General features: G+C 57.4%; 1 protein-coding gene across 1 annotated transcript in view; it reads right to left on the reverse strand.

Annotated features, from left to right (window-relative positions):
• Rgs12 (regulator of G protein signaling 12) overlaps positions 1-19,198 on the reverse strand; it is a 113,474-nt gene that overhangs the window by 3,619 nt on the left and 90,657 nt on the right. The window contains exons 5-17 of the mRNA XM_077803324.1: positions 16,214-16,383; positions 15,586-15,678; positions 14,796-14,939; positions 13,633-13,812; positions 13,189-13,342; positions 11,296-11,372; positions 9,540-9,734; positions 9,253-9,326; positions 8,631-8,757; positions 8,056-8,152; positions 6,576-6,655; positions 6,005-6,158; positions 3,956-4,522 (exon numbers count right to left, since the gene is read on the reverse strand). Of these exons, the coding sequence (XP_077659450.1) occupies positions 3,956-4,522; positions 6,005-6,158; positions 6,576-6,655; positions 8,056-8,152; positions 8,631-8,757; positions 9,253-9,326; positions 9,540-9,734; positions 11,296-11,372; positions 13,189-13,342; positions 13,633-13,812; positions 14,796-14,939; positions 15,586-15,678; positions 16,214-16,383 (2,112 nt within the window). The remainder of the gene's footprint in view (positions 1-3,955; positions 4,523-6,004; positions 6,159-6,575; positions 6,656-8,055; positions 8,153-8,630; positions 8,758-9,252; positions 9,327-9,539; positions 9,735-11,295; positions 11,373-13,188; positions 13,343-13,632; positions 13,813-14,795; positions 14,940-15,585; positions 15,679-16,213; positions 16,384-19,198) is intronic.

A 19,198-nucleotide genomic window follows, 5' to 3' on the forward strand; every position in this document is an offset into this window, starting at 1 on the left:
AGCCCTAAGAATCAATGGGGAAGCCCCTGGAATGGGCAGGAGGCCTGGCCATGGCTGAAGAAGCTCATGAGAATAGAGGGAGGAAGGGCCAGCAGACCCTGGGCCCAGAGTCCTGTAGCAGCCATTGGGCAGAGCTCAGGTACAGGAAGTGCTTTGGCAGTCTGGTAGATGGCCACCTCTTCCACTGAAGACCAGTGGCAGCTTGGGGGGTGAGGTCTGAGCTGTGTTGTGGCTGTCAGGGGCCACCAGCCTCTCTTGAGACACAATGCCTGGGGACAGTGGCTGGACAGGGCCTCCCTCAGAAGTTCCGGACAGAGCTGAAGCCAGGCAGGCCCGTCTCAAGCAGGCCTCAGTCAGCCTGAAGCTGCGGCTGGGCCAGGGAGGTGTCCAGGCAGAGGCAAGGGGAGGGCAAAGAGGGACCCGGCCACACCTCCAGCCCCAGGGTGAGGGCATGACCCCTGAACCTTGATCTTAGGCCTTAGTCCCTGCTGGGGGGTGAGTACACACGTGGAGAGTCCTGGTGGGGAGCTTAGCCACAGGATCTCAGAGACATGACCTGGGGCTCTGCTGGGGCCCGAGGTGCTGGGAGAGAAGGGCAGGTGGGGTGGTGGCCATGAGGGGCCAGACCCCAAGGAGGTTGAATCTGGGAGTGTGGTGGGCTCCGGGGAAGAGGTGCCTCAGTGGGTCTGACTCAGCCTCCACCACCACAGACCTGCACCTCGCTGGGTCAAAGTGCCTTGGGTCATAAGCCCAGAAAAGCTGGGCCACACAACCCAGCAGCCCCGGGGCATTTGCTGGAAACCAGGCAGACACTGATGAGAAGGTCGTGGGGCTGGAGTGGGGCGCAGGCAACACAAGTGCCACAGTGCCACAGAAGCCAACGTGAACACCAACCAAGAGCAAGGCAGCCTTCTGAGATTTGCCCAGCACTTGGCCTGCGGCCCTCTGCTCCTAGCCCACATGCCCTTGTGAATGCCTCAACAAAGCTCTTCCACGCAGGACCCAAGACGGCTGATCAAGGCCGGGCCTCTAAGCAAGGGACACTCCTGGCCTTTCCCCACAGTGAGGTGACTCGGGTAATTTGGAGTTTCCTGTGTCAGGACATAAAAATTCGCAAAGCCACAGGGACTCACCCAGGCACACACACCCACCACACAGGTGTGTGCACGTGCGTGTGCACACACACACACACACACACACACACACATGCTCTGCAGACACACCATGTGCACACATGCCAGCCCAAGTACCCTGGAGTGCCAAGCTGGGCTCCGACCCGGCTTCCACTTGACATCTCCACCTCACATGTCCAAGCAGAGCCTGGGGCAAGGAGGGGGCCTGGGTTATTTGGCAGGCAACACGTGTGCGGGGAAGTGAAGCCTGTCTTCATGCAGGTGGCCTGCCCCTGGTGACAGGGTCAGGTGGGAGTCCTGAGGACGTGGCCACACTGCCACATTGTATTTCCCTCCCTGAATGTCCATCGTGGCCACCACGTCATTGAGAGGAGTCACAGCAGTTAGAATCAGTGAGGGCACCCTGTGGAGCCTGGACCTCTAGACCTGAGCAATGGAGTCAGAGCGGCTAGCAGACTCATGCTGCTCGCGAGTAAGGTGCCTGCATTGTCCCTGAGAAGACAGCACAACACCACGTCCCTGCAGGCCCCTTTCCATTCTCCAAACCTAGTCAAGTTAAGGAAAATAAGGGCAGGACATATGTCATCTTGAAGGACATGGCTTTCTCTGTGTACGGGAACTAGGGCAAAGGAGTGCCACACAGAGAGCGGTGTCTCACATGCCCAGCCGCTCCTGGGGTGCTGGTTAGACGCGCACGCCACCAGGTGCGTGCTATGACGTTACTGCTTCTGCACCTCCCTCCCCGAGTGAGGCCGGGCGTGGGGCTGAGGGCATGTGGAGAGGGCACATGCCACTTGTCCAGCCAGCTACCAACAACAGGGAGTGAGAGGAGGCTGCCTGGTGAAGCTCTGTGAGGGACACGGTGCTGTCAGCAGGTCCCACTGAACTCCTGGAGCAGTCACTGGTCTCTTGTAAGCTTTCCCCGGCAAATCATACATGTCCCATGCTGTCCCTGGCACTTTCTTTGGCCTTTCTGCAACCTCCCCCACTGACCTGGCACAATTAGTGAGGAACGCCCCACCGGGAGGCTGAGGACACTGGGCTTTCTTCACCACAGGGACGGGCTTCTGTGCAGGGCGTTCTCCCACAGAGGAGTCTAGCCCCAGCACCCCTAGGCCCTGCAGACCAGGGTCATTGCCTCCAGGAAGACTAGGCAGGCCATCAACGCCTACAACTGTCCAGCAACCCTCGGACAGGCTGGTGGGAGCTACAGACCTCTGTACTGTGGCCAAAGTCCCACACATCCTCTCCTGCTGTTGCCATGTCCAGAACAGAGCCAGAGGATCACCCTGGGTTCCTCTCTCCCGGGGTGCTGGGGACTCACCCTCTACACGACTGTACCCTCATCACCTTCTGCCACGAAATGCCAGGGATAAGCCAGCAGCAGCCGTCTGGCCAGGCACCATGCTGCATCGCTGCCCAGGCCAACGGCCCTGTGTAGTGGGAAAACCATGTGCTCTGGTCCTGCGCAGAGGCAGCCCAGCAGCCAGGCCAGGGGCTAAGGTGTGAGAGGAGGGCAGAGGTTCCACATTCAGTTGGGGGTGGGTCTGGCTTCTGGCTTCAGGAACAAACTGGACAACTTCAGCCTCTCCATCCCCCAGGCAAGGAGGGCAAGAGGCAGAGGTGGAGACGGGGCTCTCTGGCAGAGGAACCCTGCCCACCAGGCTCCTCCTCACTTTCAAGCCCATTCCCACCCGTCACCAGGCTGTGTTCGCAGGCACATGTGAGGTGCTCAGGAATTTTGTTCAGTGAATGATATCTTCTAAAAGCTAGTCTGCTAAGGCAAATCCACTAATGTCTCAAAATGTGTAATACTTTCCCTAGATTAAACTACCTCTGCAGTTTTCTAAAGTGGAAGCACATTTTCAAATAAAGAAGAAAGGGATTGTAAGCCAGACCAGACAAGAGATCTCGAGTTTATTGCTCCTGGAAGAGGAGACACAGGTGGACTGCAGACAGACGGAAGAGCAGAAGGACAGTTGGCGCCCGAGGCGTCGTGAAGCCCAGCCCACAGCGCGCGGCCCTCCTGAGCACCCGGCTGTGTGGAGAAGGGACACGCATGAAGACCGCCCTGGGCGCCCATGGAGTTGGCAGACCTGATCCTGGGTATCCAGCCTGGGGCGCGGGAACCCAGAGGACAGGCCACGATCGAGGCGTTGGGTGTGAGCACATGTCACCACATCCAGGCCTGGCCCCACACCCCTGCTGGCTCCAGCCTGGTCCTGGCAGCTGTGGGGCGTCCTGCCAGCAGGCCGAGCTGCTCACCTCCATACTCCAGCCCACGCCTCCCTTGAGGCACAGCCGGCTGAGGGAGGGTGGCCAACGCCATGAAGCAGGGCGCCTGCGCCAACTGGCTCAGGGGACTGGTGGGTGTCCGGCCTGCCCACTGAGAGCTTATCAGAGCCCTGGTCTTCCTGTGAGCCATAGGGCCTTTGCTCTCTGGCTCAAGGTCAATACTTTTTTTTTTTTTTTTAAATCTTGAAACTGAAACACTAAAAACGCCAGCTCTGCAGGTTTTACTAACAGAAGTCCCAGCCCTGCTCAGGGTGTCACTGAACCTGGGTTGCTGCTCCCATGGCACCTTTACAGAGCAGAGGGACTGTGTACCCTTTGTTGACCACCCTGTCAAGTGCAGACCTCGACTGCTGTCCCAGTGTCTCCTTTCAGAAGGCAAAACCATGAGGAGAGGGCCGCCCCACGGAGTATCTCATTAAATGAGGGCCGCGTACCACGGCTGTTCCCTTTTATTGAACACTCGAGTGAACCATGGGGGGGAGCAAGCAGGATGGCACCAGGGTGCAGGGGTCAGAACCTGGAGGTACCTGGTCTTGGAGGTCCGGGTGTGTCCTGGGGACTGGGGGATGGAGGTAGCAGTGTGCTGTTGGGGCTGCTGATGTCCCCCTCCCCCATTAGGGTCAGGTCAGCCACATGCTCATCCTCCACGGTCTGGATGTCCCCAGCCTCTACGTCCCTTGACTGCCTCCTCCAGATCTGCGTAGTGCCCTCCTGCCTCTGGGGGGCACAGAAGGGCTCTCCAGGAGTATTCTGTCCAGGTGCAGTAGTCCCAGGGACCCCAGGGGGGCTGTGGGCGGAGCCAGGGCTGTGGGTGGAGCTGGGGCTCTGGGCAGAGCCAGGGCTGGTGGCTGGGCTGTCGCTGCAGTCCTGGGCTGGCTCCCAGCTCCCGGAAGGCTGGACTGCTCGCTCCTGGCCACAGCCTGCCACGGGTCTCTTGCTAAAGCCTTTGGCCGGGGCCGAGGTGGAGAGGGCGAGCTCTGCAGAACCAGTAGGCAAGCGAAGGAACTCAGGCAACACCAGGTCTTCCTTCCTCAGCAGCCCACGCTGGTCATCTGCTCGGTTGCTCTGAGCTTTGGAAATGAGCTCAAAAAACTCTATTGGAAGAAAATCCACATTGGCCCTCTTTAGAGAGGTTCCCCGGAAGCATGCCACAGCACAGCACACCCGCAAGGGCGCTGCAGGGCGAGGCAGGCCAGCGCGCAGTGCTGCCTCCTCGCAGGACTGAGGCCGAGGCCCGGCTGGCAGCAGAGCCCTTCTTAGGATGTGGAGGCAGCTCCGTACCCTGAGGACCAAGCTGTCCACCGGGCCTGAGCACACAGAGCATGTGCTTCCCGTGTATGTGGTGGAGGAGGGGCAGCCAGTGCTGCCCTGGCTGTGGGTCTCTGGCTAACATCCAGGGCCCTTTGACACCTGCGCCCAGCTCCTTTTTGAGGACAAGGTAGAAGTGATGGCCAGACGAAGGCACGACAGAGCAAGAGGCCCCAGCTACAGCTGAACCCCAGGACCAAGAGTGGGACAGCCAGTGGGGTGGCTGGGATGGATGGCCCTCAAATCGCCTGCCACTCAGGGTCACCACCTCTGGGCAGAGGGTAGTGCTCCTAAGCCATGGGAGAGAAGGCACCATAAGCCTCCCTGTCCTGCCCAAAGCTGGCTCGGGGCAGACGGGTGCCCTGGGCCTTGCACCTGCCCTGCCTCTGTGGAAGTCCTGGCTTAGTCACTGGGTCCACAGACCCTTCTTTGTCGGGCTGGATTTTCACTGTAACTCAAGTTCACCTTTTAAAAACAGGATTTCTGAACTGAGCTTTCTCTAGTATTTAAATTATACTCTGCATTTGTAAACCTTAAGACATCTTTTAAAATTCCACATTTCCATAATTCTCAGAAATGCACACGTTCAAAGGGTGTGTGTCTTCTGCCTGGTGGCCACGGAGGCCGAAGGAGGCCTGTTTTTGCTTTCTTCCTGTGAGGTTAGACTCACAGCAAGCTGGGACTCCCTGGACTATGATTCAGGTCCCAACAGCAGTGCTGGTCCGCTGTCCGTGATTCCCTTTGTTAGGAGCTTTGGGAATAAAAACAAGGTCCACCAGGGCTCTCATCTCCCAGTCTGTCTTCAGGGGTCGCCTGCACCTCTCCTGGAGGCCCAGGGTGGGGTGGGCTGCCTTCTTCAGGGCCTCCACTGGCCAACAGAGGTCAGCAAGCCCATGGCCCTCCCAACTGGCACCCCCACCTCCCTTTCACTGGCATCCAGTTCTGCCTGGTGACCCTCAGTGACATGGCCCCCTGATGCCAAATTTTCCACCACCCGAGATAGGGCCCTGGTTCGTGTCAGGGGTCAGGCTGTGGGGGAGCAGACTGCAGCACAGTCGGTGCTGCTGGGCACAGCAGGGCCCCCTGACTCCACGGGAGGCCTAGCTCTCAGCCTGAAAACTGGGGTTTCAGCAAAGCTATAGCACAAGCCTCAGTGTGACAGGTCTGCAGTCACCAGCTGTGGACAGGGCAGAGTGGGCTTGGTGACTGTACTAGAAACTGGTAGTGCATTTACTAAAAAACGTGCAAGTTTTAAAAAGTACACATACCCTCTGCTTCGTCCAAATTAATTTTCTGATATTTTTTTTTCCCAATCTTTGCAATAGATTCTTCTCTCTTTGAAAGCCGGGGATCCCTAGCATTTTTTCCATTTTCTCCTTTTATTTTAATAGAATTAGACTTGCCTAGTGTTCTTTCCTCTCCCTGCATTAGAAGGAAAGTCAAAGTTCTACTCACATTCCAACACATGACAACACATCATTCACCAGTCATAAGGCAAAGGCTTGGAGGGACGCAGTGCGCTGGGGCGGAGCTGCACGCACCACCGAAGACCAAGGGCAAGGGCAGGTCACAGAACGAGAAGCAGTGAGGCCCAGCCACCCCCCACAGGAGGGGAAACCCAGCCTGCTGTTCACAGGGGCGGAGCCAGGCCCCGCAGGGCTAGGAGGAGACCCCCAGGTGTGGTGCCAACCCTGCACACAGAGCCTCCGCCAGGTTAATGGGTGACAAGGGGGCTCGTTGGGGAGAGGAGGGGCCAGGTGCGGTGGCAGTGGGGTGGGAGCTAAGAGCTGTCCCTCTGAGAGGGGCGGGGGCTGCAGGGCCGAGCGTGTGGGGAATTACCATAGCCGCGTGGTTTCTGGGGCTGGAGTTCACTGCCGTGCTCGCTCGGCTGGGCACACCTTTCTGCTTATCTGCGGGCGCTGAAGGTAAGAGGTGAGTGTTGGGCTACACCCTCCACACCAAAGCTGCAGAGGCCAGAAGGCACTCATACCCATCATCTAACCAGTAGCTAAAGTCAGAGACCTACCACCTCCCGCTGCTGCTGGGTGAGGGCACCGCACGGCTTCTCTGCAAATTTAACAGGGGACTTCAGGAAGAGTAGTGTCGAAACCTCATTTTGTATGCCATTTGGCATGCACACTCTTAACGCAGGAGTGGTGGGCAGACGGTGACACTGGGCATGGCCCCAGTGCCCCTGGAACACTGCTCTCCTGCTCCGCCTCATGAGCACATGACTCCCCAGAGGCTCGGCTGTGCAGATGCCACAGGCTCCATAGTGCCTAGCCCTGGAGGGAGGCGCAGAACCTGCTAGGCAAGGCTGGTGGCCGCCCTATGGGGGCTGCACACAGCACTCAGCCCACCTGGCTCCAGGGCTGGGGCAGGGACATGACACTCTCTAGAGCTCAGGGCAAGGAAGTGGGAGTGGGACAGGGACAAGTGCCCTGCACCAGGCCCCATGTGACCCACCTCAGATGCAGCCTTGTGGGAGTCACCTAGGCCCAAGCCCCAGAGAGGAAGGCACAGCCAGTTGCCTGAAATAGCTGTGTATAAAGCAAACTGCTCCACACAGATGAGCATCCTCAGGAGACAGGCTCCCTGCTGTCCCTGCATTTGGACAGTCCTTTGGGCCACTCCTCTGCCTGCAGCAGCTACAAGCAGGCCTTGCCCTCCTGGACTAAGTAGCTTTCCTTGAGGACTCCTCAGTTCTCCAAAGGGGTGCAGACTTCTGAGGTGTCTGAGAGAGAGAGAGGCCTTTGGCACTGAGGTGCCAATGGGGAGAGCTCTGTGAACACCTGCCTCATGGCACATATGGGCCACCACAGTAGGACAAGCCAGGAGAGCCAGCCTCAGCCCCTGCTGTATAGGGCCAGAGGGACAGGCCCCGATCAGGGCACTAGGTGAAGGATCAAGGGACCCAGACCAGGTTGCATGGCCCTCGGCATTCCTGTTTTGGAGTGACTAAGGCCTCCCAGGAAGAGAGCACCTTCTAGTACTTTCTAGCTATAGTGCTCTGACACATGAGCATGGGGGGCAGGGACCCCTTCCTATAGCTGAGAAACTGCACCCCAGGCAACTGGGCCTCCTTCTGCTGGTCCTGCTCCTGCTCCATGCGGGGCTGAACCAGTCTCCGTATGAGAAATACTGCATTAAGGGTCCTCTGCCATGTTGGGGTCAACAGGCCCTCAGGAGGTCCGCAGGCCCTCAGGAGGTCCTCAGCCCCAGTGCACACCATCGGGGGTAGCATTTAGAGACCACAGCTGCTCAGCAGCTGGGCGGTGGGCTGGGCCCAGCAGGCTGGTGATTTGCTGCCTGTGCTCACCTTTTCCTCGGGAAGGGTCCTTTTCCTCCAGGACAACTCTCTGTCCATCCAGACTCGATATGGGGGCACCAAGGTCCAGGGGCTCCTTCTCTCCATTCTAAAGGCAGAGATGGTGCATTGAATAATTTACTCAGATCGGAGCTTCTGGGATACTTGCTTCTGACCCAGATAGTTGCTGCCCAGTGTTCCTCTCCCTAACCTCATTCACACGACAATGGGGTGGGTGGACCTTTTCCTGTCTGTAAGGGGCAGTCGGGAACTGGGACAGTGCGCTGAGGCCTAGCAGAGGGCTGGCCTAGCAGCTGGGTGGGGTGGGAGGGCTCTGCTTTCTGGCAAATCTGCACATGGTTGTGTGCGTGTCCCTCTCATTACGGTTTCCGGGAGCAAGACCACAGGGCAAATAATAGACCTTTCCAAAATGAACACGGCACAAATAAACAACAGGCATCTCCACTCAGTGAGAGCAGCACAGGGCACGGTCCCCTGACCAGGGAAGACAGTGCTGAGGCAAGACATGCTGCTCTGCCCTCATCCCCAAGGAGCAAGCCCCGGAGGCCACAGCAGGCCACACTCACCAGCCTCACCAGCAGGCTGCCGAGGTCCAGGCCATACTTGGCCACCACTGGCCGCAGCACCTCTGTGACAGGCTTGGTGGGCTTGGCCTTGAGTCCCACCGACCGGTTAATTGGAACGAGATCCAGCCTGGGGAGGGAGCATGAAAACACTCATAAAGCACTCACACCCGTGTCTGCTGGGAGACCTCGGGAGCACCAGTGCAGAACCACGACAGTGTGGCAGGCCCAGCCACCGGCCCAGCCACTGGCCCAGCCTGCTGCAAGCACCTTCCTCCATGCAGGAGCCCAGTTCTTTCTGGTTTGTGGAGCTGGGCTGAGCAGGGGTCACAAAACATCCTGCACAGACATCCAGAGCTTGCGGTGCAGTCTGGCCACCTCACACGCCCACCAGGCAGAGAGTGCCTGCCTCCCTTGCCCTCTGCCGTTTTAGGGCCACAGCAGCCCATCTGCAGGACACCTGCATCCCACCCGCCATCGTCAGCACCTGCCGGTCCTCACGGCCTGTCACAGGACAACCGCACATCCACTGGGGGAGAGCCCAGGCCAGCAGCACGGCTGGCAATGTGGGGAAAGTCCTGAAAACCAGAGGACTCTCCAAATGACACATGCATCATTCTCTTACCGAAACAAAGTACGCTTTTCTAGGCGCAGGTCCCTCGAGGCTAAGATGCTGCTGTCCTGATGCAGCACCAGCGGCTTGGAACAAAGAGACCACAGTTAGAGGGGAGCACACAGCTGTGCAGAACGAAAGGGCAGCTTTGAAATAGCCCTGCACAGAGAAGGCTGTCTCTCTCCAGGTGCCAGCCCTGTGTCACATGCAGCCACTCCCAGCAAGCCCACCCAACACAGAGAAACCAGACAGCCAAACGCACGTAGAGGAGCCCATTGGCAGGTCCACATGGCCTGTACCTTGTCCCCGCCCACCAGGAAGAGGTCCACAGCAGCCCCATTGATGCCATGTCGCTCACAGAGTCCAGCCAGGACCTCTTTGATGGAGAACCCTGCCTTGACGGCCACAGCACAGGATGTCCCGTCTGGGAGGTGGACACGACAGTGCTTGGTAGCCTTGTCTCTCTCAGGTGCAGAGGTCCTGCTGGTCTCTGCCTATGGGGCAGGGAACAGGCAAGTCAGTCACAGGTGCAAGTGGAACCTCCTGGAGCTGATCCCAGCCTGGCTTAGGGACCCAACAAGCTGTCTGTCCCACATGCAATTCTGACACATGCAATCCCCAAGATCAACCCCACTGTTACTGGGTTTTCTGATCACTGGGAAGGAAGGGCACCCACCTCTCAGAACATGGGCAATGCACTTTACAGGCTGTCAATCTAAGCAAGACTGTCCTGTGCGGACACAGAGCCTCACATAGCTAGGGACACTGGCCACATCTCATCCTGACCAGGAAGCAGACAGCCACATGGCAGCTCATGGTACTAAAGCAATGAGGACAGGCCACCTGAGCACGGCACTGGCCCTCCCAGGTCTCTCAGACCCTCTGCATCAGCAGTGCCCCGCAGGCGTCCTTCTGCTGGCCTGATGCCACTTCATCATCACCAGCTCTGCCTCAAGGCCTCAGAGTCCCTTTCACCAAGGCACTATTTCAGAAAATGGGCCAGTTGGGACCATTTCTGAACAGTGCCCTTCCCTGTATCCATTCAGCTGTTTCCAGGAGCAGCGTGGCCACCCCGGATCCTGGGCTGGCAGATGGGGCTGACAGTACCAATGCCAGTCGAGGCCTCCAGAGGCCGCTCTGCTCGGCTCACGCTTGGGCCCTGAGACCCCACAGTGTTGATAAGGGAGTAGCACAGGAGTAAGACTGGGCTGGCTGCTGGATGATGGTGAGCATAGAGTCCCATGGCCAGCCAAGGGTCAGAATGAGGACACCAGCCACCAGGCCAGGGGACCAGAGACTCGCATGAGGCAAACCTAGTCAGCAGGACCACCCAACTGACCCACAGACAGCACAGTAACAAACGATTCTTGTTCTGAACTATCCAGGTGGCAGCAACAGTTAACTAAGGGCTGGAAACCCCTTAAATGGTACTTAGTGTAACTGAAGAAGAAATGACAATCTACATTAATTAATTCCACTTGACAATTTTGAATGGCAGGATGCAGCAACCAATAAGGTTTCCCAAAATTCTTGTCAGACAGAAGCTAGCAGATCCTAACCCACGCAACCAGCACCTTCCACACTGGAACCCGGGGCCAGAAGGAGCACAGCAGCAGAGAGTGAGAGACAGCTAGAGTGGGGGTCACCGGCTGTGCCTGGCTCCCTGGGTGGGCTGGGGGAGCAGAAGCACTGGAGACCCTGCAGGCAGTGGCACAGACAGGCATGCTGGAGTTAACGGGATGGTGGCAGGGCACCTAGGTTCAAAGCAGCTTGTTTGTTCCACGTGGGGGTTCAACAAATGTGAACTAAGTTAGAACAAAGGGTTTAAGAAATAAAACCAACACTAACTTAGTCTTTCAGAAGCACCCCTCCCCATCTACCAAATAGTTTTCCACGCTGCCTCCAGAACCCAGGAACCCGGGGTTGGGAGAGCTGCTCTTTGCTGCCATGTGCCCAGCTTGTGAAGTGATCCCTGGGCTTTTCATGAGACATACTTCATCCATCAGCTGGTGGGTACAGCCTGTGTCCCTGAGGCAAGGGGAGGTGGTAACTCACCAGGTCCAGGCTCCCTGACGACGACACAGAGCCCTGGGACTCACGGCGGCATAGGCCTCCATTGGCATGAGGGGAATCTTGATGAGGGAAACAGACTCAGATGAGCCCAAAGCTACAGGTGTGTCCTCCTCACTACACACAGAAACCCCACCTCCACCTGCTGCCCATGGGCTGAACAGGTGACAGGACAGAAAGGGACACCAGCACTTCCTGCTCACAGAGGCGAAAGCCTGGGCTGAGACAGCCCCCCAGCTGTGCAGGATTACCCCTGCGCCCTGTGCCCTGCACCGCCCTGTGTGCTCCAAGCTCACACCCCAGTCATGGCAGGTGCCCCACAGAGAGGCTGTGTGTCTTCAGTCACATGCAGACACAGACAGCTCTCAAAGGGCCATTCCTGGGCCTACATAAAACTCCCATGGACAAAAGAAGATAGCAGGCTGACGGCCACTTCTTATCAGTGATCAGTCCACATCTTCTGCAAAGTCCTACAGAGCCAAGAATGGACCGTGGCTAACAGCAATGATGATCTCTTAGGCTAACCTGTGCACCAGATAACTGGACAGAGAGGACTTCTAAAACCTGGGCCTACTCCTGAGTCAGGCTTGGGGTGGTCAGGGCTAGAGATCAGTAAAACAGCAGGTCCCAGTGACCTCCTAGCCATTGGCCCACCCCAAAGTGGACTTCCAGGCTCTGTCCAGGCCCTGTTGAGGCTGAACTGGATCGTCTGAACTCTGGGGAGTACCAGCCATCGGGATTTTAAAAGACCTTTCCAGATGGTTCTATGGGCCTTACCAGGTGTGCAATGCACTATATGGGGCCCACACTCCCCATCTCCCAGGAACTCGGGAGCCCCAGCCCCACCTAATGACAGCATCCGTCTCACAGGTGGCCCCTTGCTGAGGTCTCACTGCCTTTGCTTTGAAAAGACCACCTGCCAGCATGACCAGGAGCTTGGGGCTGGCCAGGCCCCCACCTGCTAGGGTCTCCCAAAGGACAGAGTGAGGGTAGCTCCAGCAGCTGCTCTGAGGGAAGAGGCAGCGAGTGCACCAGCCGCTTGGCACAGCTGTGGAGGTCGGGGCCTCCTGCTTGTCTCCCTTGGGCACCCTGTCTTGTTCTTGGGGTCACTCGTAGTGTTTACTGCCCAGTTTAAACTAAGGGACCAAATGCTTAGTGTCAGCCCCATTCCTTCAGGCCGGATCCTCATTCCCGAAAAATGATGTTTCTCTAAAACCTCCAGGGAAGAGAGTCCTCCCAGCTCCCTCGGCCTCCTCAGTGCCCGGAACCAACAGTTCTACCTCTCTCTGCCTGCAGCACGTATGCTCCCAGCCTGCTGGCCCACGGTGCTAGGGACACAGTGTAGCCGGCAGCCAGCAGCAGCCTGGGCTTCTGAGGCGGCTGAGCACTAATGAGCCTGCCTTTCACCCTCCAGTCACCACAGGACTCTCATCAGTATCAGAAAAGTCAAAGGTAAAAGCATCTGGAAGGGGCAAGCTTTTATAAGGTCTATAATAACCAAGAGCCATGCCTGGGACATGCTTCAGACACCTAAATAGCCTCACATCTCTAACACACGGAGAAGGCGCATGCTCACCTGGGAGCACAAGCCTAAAAGAGACCTGGGCAGAGAGCCAACTGCCCCTGGGTGGACAAACGATGGCACACTTGTCTTCTCTTCTTACTTGATGATCTTTCCCAAATTTTCTAACAAACACATCTCACTTTGATAGCAAGAAGCAGCAGGAGAGGGACACAGAAGTTGGGAAGTTCCGGAGCTGGCCTGCTTCCCTGTCTGGCCCCTTCCCAGGCATGCACCCCCACCCTGGCCTCTCACTGTGGGGCACAAGGGCTGCATCCCCCGGACAGCAGCTGCAGGCCCTCTGGACGTGCACACACCGTTGGCATGGTCCCCATGCTCCTTCCTCTTCTGGGACCGCCCAGTGCTCCTATTCCTTGACCAAGAGAAAAAGGCCCCTTTCCGTTTCTTCTCACTGTCCTCATCCCCCACGTCTTCATTCAGGGATCTTCCTGATTTTGACTTCCCACTTAACTGTCAGCAAATGGAAACTTCAGTTAAACAATGCGAAGTTATTTTAATATTACATGAAGTGCAAAAGGGGCTGAAGCCTGAGCTGTAAGCCTAAGGACTCTGTGGAGACATCTACATCTCTGCAGGTCAAGGGGCAGTCCTCGAACCATCGCAGCACGTGACTCGGCCCTGGGGCCAGCATCACCTCGTCTCCAGCTGGTAAAGGGACAGGCAGGCACAGCCTCACTCCCACTACCTATGCAACAGCCCCTCACAGGTATGCGCCCGTGGCTTGAGGCTGACCCCAGCACCTTTTTTGGAGTGGACATGCTGGAGTGGTCGGAGCTGATGCTGTGCTTAGAGGCAGGGCTGCTGGGAACCTGCTGTGAGTCTGGGAGGGCGCGGCCTTCCACCTCAGCCAGGATGCACTCTTGATACAGCTGGGATTTCAGAAAGCGAGTGTAGCTATCAAACTTCATCAGGTTGAAAATCTGGGAGCAAATGCAATGCCACACAGTTAAAGAAGGAACTGAATACTCGTCCCTGACCAGGTCCCAGGTGGCCACGGGTTTGCACCCACCACCTGGCCCTGTTCAGGAAGGATAGCATCTTAGCCCAACCCGGCGGGCCCGAGGGTATCCAGGCTGATTCTCCTGCACTCCTGCAGAGCTCACTCTTTCTCTTCACAAGACAGCTTTTCCTTCCTCCCCCTGAAACAAGCCATGTGAAGCCAGCAGCTGGGGATCCTACAGAGGGAGAGCTGCCTGGAGAAGACCTGCTTCCTTCTAGTCAGGATGTCACTCTGGCAAACCCACAGCACAGCCTCCGGCAGGGGCAGCAGAGCATACAGCTGGGTAGCCCTGGGTCTTATCACATACTCTCCCCAAATTAAACCAAGGCCAACAGACAGCCCCTGGCTGGTGACGCTTTGCCTTCGTGATGATGCCAGGTGAGCTGTGTTCCAGTAAGGTGGGCTCAAGCTGCCTACTTCCAGTCTGGATCCGCCCCTGGTTGAGTGCCTGCAGTGTGGTCCTCTCTTGAACACTGGGTGGCAGCAGCAAGCTGCAGCACCCACTCTGCCCCCACCAACACAGGCTGACACCAAGAATCCATGGTGTACCAGGTGGCCGAGCACAGGTGTTGGGTAGGTGGGGTGCACTGGTGGTTTTCACCCACATGGGTTCACCAGGCCTCGACCCTGCCCTCAGTCAAGGGGTGTCTGGATGCATCAGCCCAGAGCATATGATTCCCTGTGCACGCACATACGCCTAGGCATAAGCGCCAGGCCTCAGTGGTGCAAGCTTCTTACTTTAGCCCAAACGAAACCAGCCACTTTCACCTGAATTCCCCTGGGGTCAAAGCTACCCACCCACACCCAGGCCTGTCAGCAGCTCCCCGGCGAGAGCTGCAGCTCTTGCCTCTGGCCTGGCTGGGATTCTGGCTGGGATCCCTGGACAGGGCCCCGCGACATCACCTGGAGCTGCTGCTCCTTAAACATGTCTGGGTGAGGTGCGTTGAGAATGTCGTCAGCTAGCTGGGCCTGGCTGTCGATGTTGACAGGGGTGGTGGCTTTGCTGCACAGGAATTTACTGAAAATCTCCCGGGCCCTGTGGGAAAGCTGAGATGGCACAGAGCCTGAGCAGGAGGAGCACGGCGCTCCCTAGGCCTCCCACCATTTCCCTGCAGCACTCCTGAGGCCACAGGAGCCCTGGGACCAAGACCCATGCTCATGGGCCCCAACCAGTATTTCTGCCTGAGGCAGTGAATAAAGGCAGGCCAGTGAGAACCACAGAACACATTCCCTGTAAGCTTCGAGTGGCTGTGCTCAGGGTGCCAAGACTCAGCAGCTCCCCTGGAAGGGACCCTCACCCCAAGGATGGCAAGTGGGAGTCATCCAGGATACCCTGGCACAGTGGGAACAGGAGAGTGTCAGGAGCAGACACAAGGCCCCCGAGTGAGGGCAATCCTCAGCCACATAGAAAAGGGTGCCAGGGCACTGTCCCAAGTGTCCCTTCAAGTTCCCTTTTAAACCATGTCCCTTTGCAACATGTGGGGTACACAAAGTCTGTGGCAGAGCTTGCAGCTCAAGGCATTTGTGCAAACCGTGTTTAGGCAAATTAAAAATCACACATACTTAAAATCTCATTCAGAAAAAGAAGTGGCTTTCTTCAGCTCTTGTGAAAACATTCCTTCCTCAGCAGCTCGGGCCAGGCCCGAGCTAGCCCTTGGAGCCACCCTTGTGAGGCCCTGGCCTGCAGACCCACCTCCTTCTTGTCATGTGCAGGAACATGGTTGAAGTATTCACAGGCCTGCCAGAATAAAATGTTCTCTTCACTGAATTCCTTCCTTAGGAAATCCTAAGAAAAACAGCAGAGGTGAGCAGACCCACCCGGATGTTCCCCTCAGGGCTGGCCTGGCCTCTCCCAGTGTCCTCTCGCTTTGCCTTCTGCCCTTGAGCAAGCTGCAGGGTCTCTCGCTACTGACCCGAGGCCCTCAAGAAGAAACTGGGGAGCTCTCAGCACTAAGGACGGTGGCTCTGGTCCACAGTGACTTTCTGGGGAGTACAGGTGTCTTCATAACTGGATCTAGCCGCACGCACCTGGCTTCCAAGCACTCGGAGAAGCCCCCAATGCCCATTGCTACACATGTCTCAGACAGGGAGGGGAGACTCCAGACCCTGAGGGCCTCGGGACAGAGGGCAGGGCAGGAAGGCAGGCTGGGCCAACTCCCTGTGTCCAGCCCACCCTGGGCTAGGTTGAGGAGACGCATGCAGGGGGCCATTCAGGGCCTACAGGGTGACATGCTCTCTGGGATCTGAGGCAACTGGCCAAGCCCTGGGTGGTGGGTCCCACCCAAGCAGCCTCAGCAAGGAGTCCATATGCCCCTACTCACAGAGAAGTAGCGAACACCAACAGGGTCCTGCAGCAGACGCTCGAACGACACAGCCCAGCTGGCGACCCTCCTCTCGCGCAGGCGCCGGCAGCTCTGCACACTGGGGAGACTGGCATTGCTGCTCAGGCTGTTGTTGCTGACGCAGTCCTTCAGGTCAGCACCCGTCAACTCTGCGAGACCAGCACAAGTGCACCTGCACCCCTGCCCTGCTCCTGCCCAGAAGTGCTCCCCACCCAGGTGGCCACAGCACTCACACCCAGCTCTATTCTCTACAACACTCGTTCAGTCAACAACATGCTCCGCATCTGCAACCTGGACACTAGACACAGCATGCACAGAATGCACTCTGCCTCTCGGGCTGCACACGCACCCTCATACACACTCACAATAACAAGCCACGACCATGGGGGAGAGGGAGAAGCAATAGCTTAAACAACACAATGCACACACACCCAGCTCTCGGCACATGGCAAGGTCGGATCTGACAGAGGCACCATGGAGCAATCACAGTGGAGGGGCAAGGGCCAAGTCCCCCAGGTGAGGTCCTGGCCAGCACGCTGGGACTCCTGCAGCAGAGCCTGACTGGCAGATGCTCACTACGCACACAGCTGCAGCTTGGGACTTGTATGCATGCTGCACTCGTAGAAGACCCTGGGGTTTCCACAATGCCCAGATCTGCGTATTCAATTTCATGTCACTTGATGTCTCAATGACTGGTGATCACAAGTGGAAGGTGCCCAGAAAGCCCTTGTCCATCCCCTTGTCCACCTGATGGACCAGTGTGGCAACGTCCTCTCCCCGAGTACGCAACCTAAGCTCAAGAGGAGGGACGTGGGCCTGTGTACGCAGAAGCTCCAGGGACCTCACACACTGCCAGAGAAAGTGCCCTCTACACAGGCAGGGTGCATTCCACGGGGCGCTGTCCTGTCAGGTGAGCTCAGGCACGTTTGGCAGAGGCCCACTAACGCAGGCACCTTGCACAGCGTTCTCACAGTCTAACGAAATATCATCATTTCACGTGTGGCTCTTCATCTGTTCTGAACGACAATGGCCTCCACCTGCCGTGCAGGGTAGGCCATCCGGGCTGGCCGGCCACGCAATCAAAGCCACCAGAGGAATTCCCAGGGAGTAGTAATGGACTTGAGCTCCAAGTCAACCACTGAACTGCTCTTACCAGAAAGGACCGTTCAGAGGTGGGAGGAGAGGCGGGAGATCTGGGAAGCAAGGGCAGTGGTGAGGCCCAGCCTCTCTGCATGGCCCATCTGTAGACAGTGGAGGGCGTCAGCCATGCCTGCCACCTCTGCCACCCCGCTGGGCACTCAGCCCAGGGCCTGGAGGGCCTGAGGGAGGCCCTGCTGTGGAGACGAGAGTTCAGAGAAACACCCTCCGGTGAGGAGCAGAGCCAGGGGTCTGACCTCCAGCCCCAGAGCTGAGTCTGCAGAGCAGTGAGTGCAGCAGCGCAGGCCACGCCTGGCAGAAGATGCTCAGAGCTCAACCAACAGTGAGATGAGAAAAAAGAAAAGTCAAAGAGGAGTCACGTGATTCACACTGCTACAGAAAAGGCTCAAAAAAATTTATGTAATACGACCAGAACTCACACAATTTCATGTTTTAACCACCATGTCATCCATGCCATTTTTGAGATAAATATCCATGTAGCATTAGCCACCAGAGTGCCTAAGGACAGGAAGGAAAGCCTGTGGCCAGGACGTGGCACACAAGCTGTGGGCGGCTCATCTGGAAGACACAGGGCTCACCACAAGGGACACTTTTGTAGCAGGGTGGTGCCGTCAGTGCAGCCAGCACTGCTGGGAGCCGAGGGCACTGCAGGGCTGTTACTATGCTGGCCTCTCTGCCTTGCTTAAAAGGTCCCAACACCCCAGACTCCCCGACACAGAAGGCTCTGCAGTTCACACGGGAACAGCACACACACGAATTCAGACTCGCTCGCACACCCCCACCCTTCTCTGGGGCTGGGATCCTGGCAGGGGCTAGCCCTCTACATTGGACCCCTGTCTAGCAAATGCACATGCGGTATCAGAACAGGATAGGCCACATGTGCCCGCCCCTGAGGAAGACTAGACATGGGAAGACGGAGGCACAAAGCAAGCAGGCCATGTGGCAGGCCGGCTCCACCTGCCACCACCACGTGCCACTACTACACAGTACCTGTGGGAGGGCCATGTTTGGGGGCAGGGGTGGGGAACAGGCCATATCTGAGGAACTCAAGCTATTTTCCGTCCTTCCAAGGCACTGAAGCCAACCCAAGTGGCCCAACAACTTAGACGTGAAGGAGAGAGTCAGAGGGGGGAGAACCTGGAGACGGTGTGAAATACTGGCTGGGAAGAGCGCTGGGGGGAAGGCACAGTGTCTGTTCAGACAAGACCCGAGCCAGGTGCTAGTGCCGGCATCTGAATCTGCACATGGAAATGCCACAGCTCAGACCGAGGATGGGTGTGAAGCTGCAGAGACAGGGGAGCAGCCAGCCACGCAGCAGGTAAAGGCTCCTGGATGCATGACACAGGTTGGACCTCACCATGGTATGTTAAGGTGGATTCCATTACAGACCCAACTGGCCAAGAGCAGGCTCAGCCAGGCTGTGCACAGAGGCCCGGCCTGCATGCTGGGGAGCATGAGCTGACACCCGGGGCCACTGATCCAAGCCCCACAGAAGCATGTCCCCACACCCCAGCTGGCATGTAAGCCAGAGGTACTTGCTAGGCATCCAAGGGCATGAACAGCCAGGGCAGCCTGGATACCACGCCCAGGGACAAAACCAATGCCGGCACCGCACAGAGGCACCCACCACGAGAACACTGCTGTCGAAATCCTGACCTATGGGCACACACTACTTTTTATAAAAAAAATAAAATCTGTGAAAACCACACAAAGGATGAGGGGTCAGTGGTGTCCGGTCTCTATTGGGCTTCATGAGCACCAACCCAGGAAGAGGTGTGACCAGAACCCCAAAAGCAAAGTCGGACC

The sequence above is a fragment of the Urocitellus parryii genome, chromosome 10 (genome assembly GCF_045843805.1).
Source record: "Urocitellus parryii isolate mUroPar1 chromosome 10, mUroPar1.hap1, whole genome shotgun sequence".
Lineage (NCBI taxonomy): Eukaryota > Metazoa > Chordata > Mammalia > Rodentia > Sciuridae > Urocitellus > Urocitellus parryii.